At 33.1% G+C, this 1,596-nt stretch overlaps 1 protein-coding gene across 1 annotated transcript; it reads left to right on the top strand.

Moving 5' to 3' along the window:
- The first annotated feature begins 607 nt into the window (after nucleotides 1-607).
- BNAC08G47730D lies at nucleotides 608-1,343 on the top strand. The gene has a single exon (XM_013865687.3). It carries the CDS (start codon nucleotides 691-693, stop codon nucleotides 1,105-1,107), a length of 417 nt encoding a protein of 138 aa, XP_013721141.1. The 5' UTR covers nucleotides 608-690; the 3' UTR covers nucleotides 1,108-1,343.
- Nucleotides 1,344-1,596: the final 253 nt, after the last annotated feature.

Below are 1,596 nucleotides of genomic sequence, written 5' to 3'. Positions count from 1 at the left end.
AAATAGTATTAGAAGATATTTAAAGTTCTTTATTTTTGTCAGATTTTTATTTCATTCAGGTAAACCCATGCGTGAGTTGGACAATATGATACAAAACGATGAATTAACAGAGTGAGGGTCTTTAAAATTAAATTCAAGTAATCTGATTTACTACATGTATAGTAGTATATAGTGAATTTCTGAGTATCAACTATATGTATATTTCTTAACAAGTGTATATTTCTTAATTTTTAATTTTTCATTGGTTAGTATAAGAGTAATCTTGTATAAGAAAGAGCAGACCGTCAAACCGTCCATGAGACTTTGAAGGAGATATCCACTATTAGAGGATAGATGACTTACTATTTGGTTATATTCGATTCTATGAACATGCTTGTGATGGTTACACGCATAGATAAATTCCTCCATTGTGAAATATGATATCTTACACTTCTTTGTTGAGCATTAGATAAACTCATAGAAAACAAGTGAGTCATACGCAAATACAAGAGGATAATACCTAAAACAGTATATTTCACTAGAAAAGTAATTAATCTAAAGCTCTTGTTACAAGATTATGTTCGATTGTTTTAGTAAAGCGAGAAGCCTTTTCTATATAAAGGTCATTAGCTTTCTTTCCCCAATCAAACTGAAACCAAAGAAACAAAGATTACACATAGAGACAAAACACCTTTCTACTTTGCTCTTCAAATGGCAATGAATCAAAAGGATAGGAATACGAGGATCGCTCAAAAGGCTTTTGAAATGGTCGATAAGGTGTACGGTAAATCACAGAAAGTAACTCCTCCAGTACTAAATGTTCCCAGAGACGAGTTTGCTCGTAGTTTTTACCAAAATTTTCACGAATATGGTGGTCCAAAAGTTTATACCGTAAGAGAGGCAACCAGTACTGGTAGCTGCCGCCGAGTCATTTATCAGTACTCAAACGAGTCAACCACAAAAGAACCGGTTGTTTCTCACCCAAAGGAACATATTCAATACTTCGGTGGTGCTAGCCCTCTTATGGGCCATGGCAACCGGCTTGAGGGGCCTAAAGGAAGGGCTATAAGCTGCGACGAGGCCGTGCAACTCTATGGAGGGGTGCTTATAAAGGAATATCGTCATTAAGCAGCGGAAAACTCAATTATGTTGAAGATGGAGGGTGAGTTCCTATAAAAGAGTTATAGTTTTTATGTTTGCTTACTGAAAAAATGCAGACCAACACATATGCTAAAGCTTGTTGTAACGGTTTTCACTTAGAATAAGCTTTAAATCTCTACCAAGTGTTTGTGTCTGTTATGTATCTATAAGTACTTTAAGTTGAAGCTTTATGTAATATAAAATCATACGGTGTTAAAAATAAATATGCTCTCTTAGAGCAGCTCCAAAAGAAACTATATACTTTCAAATATAGAGTCTTTTGCTCTCCAAAAAATAATTTCAAAACTTCAGATTTAGAGTTTTAAGGAGTGAAACTTCATATTTGGAGTTTCACTAATCAAAACTCCAAATTTGAATTTTTATATTTTTATTTGCATTTTGGTCCTTATAATTAATTACACATCATATTTATGATTTTCAAGTATTTTCACATTTATTGTTTTATTCTTTAAAACT

This window comes from Brassica napus, chromosome C8 (assembly GCF_020379485.1).
Source record: "Brassica napus cultivar Da-Ae chromosome C8, Da-Ae, whole genome shotgun sequence".
Lineage (NCBI taxonomy): Eukaryota > Viridiplantae > Streptophyta > Magnoliopsida > Brassicales > Brassicaceae > Brassica > Brassica napus.
The sequence above is the reverse complement of the archived record's forward strand: the minus strand, read 5'-3'. Positions and strand labels throughout refer to the sequence as shown.

What these genes read in the sequence shown, in the direction of transcription:
- BNAC08G47730D (XM_013865687.3), top strand. Translation starts at nt 691, where the DNA reads ATGGCAATGAATCAAAAGGATAGGAATACGAGGATCGCTCAAAAGGCT.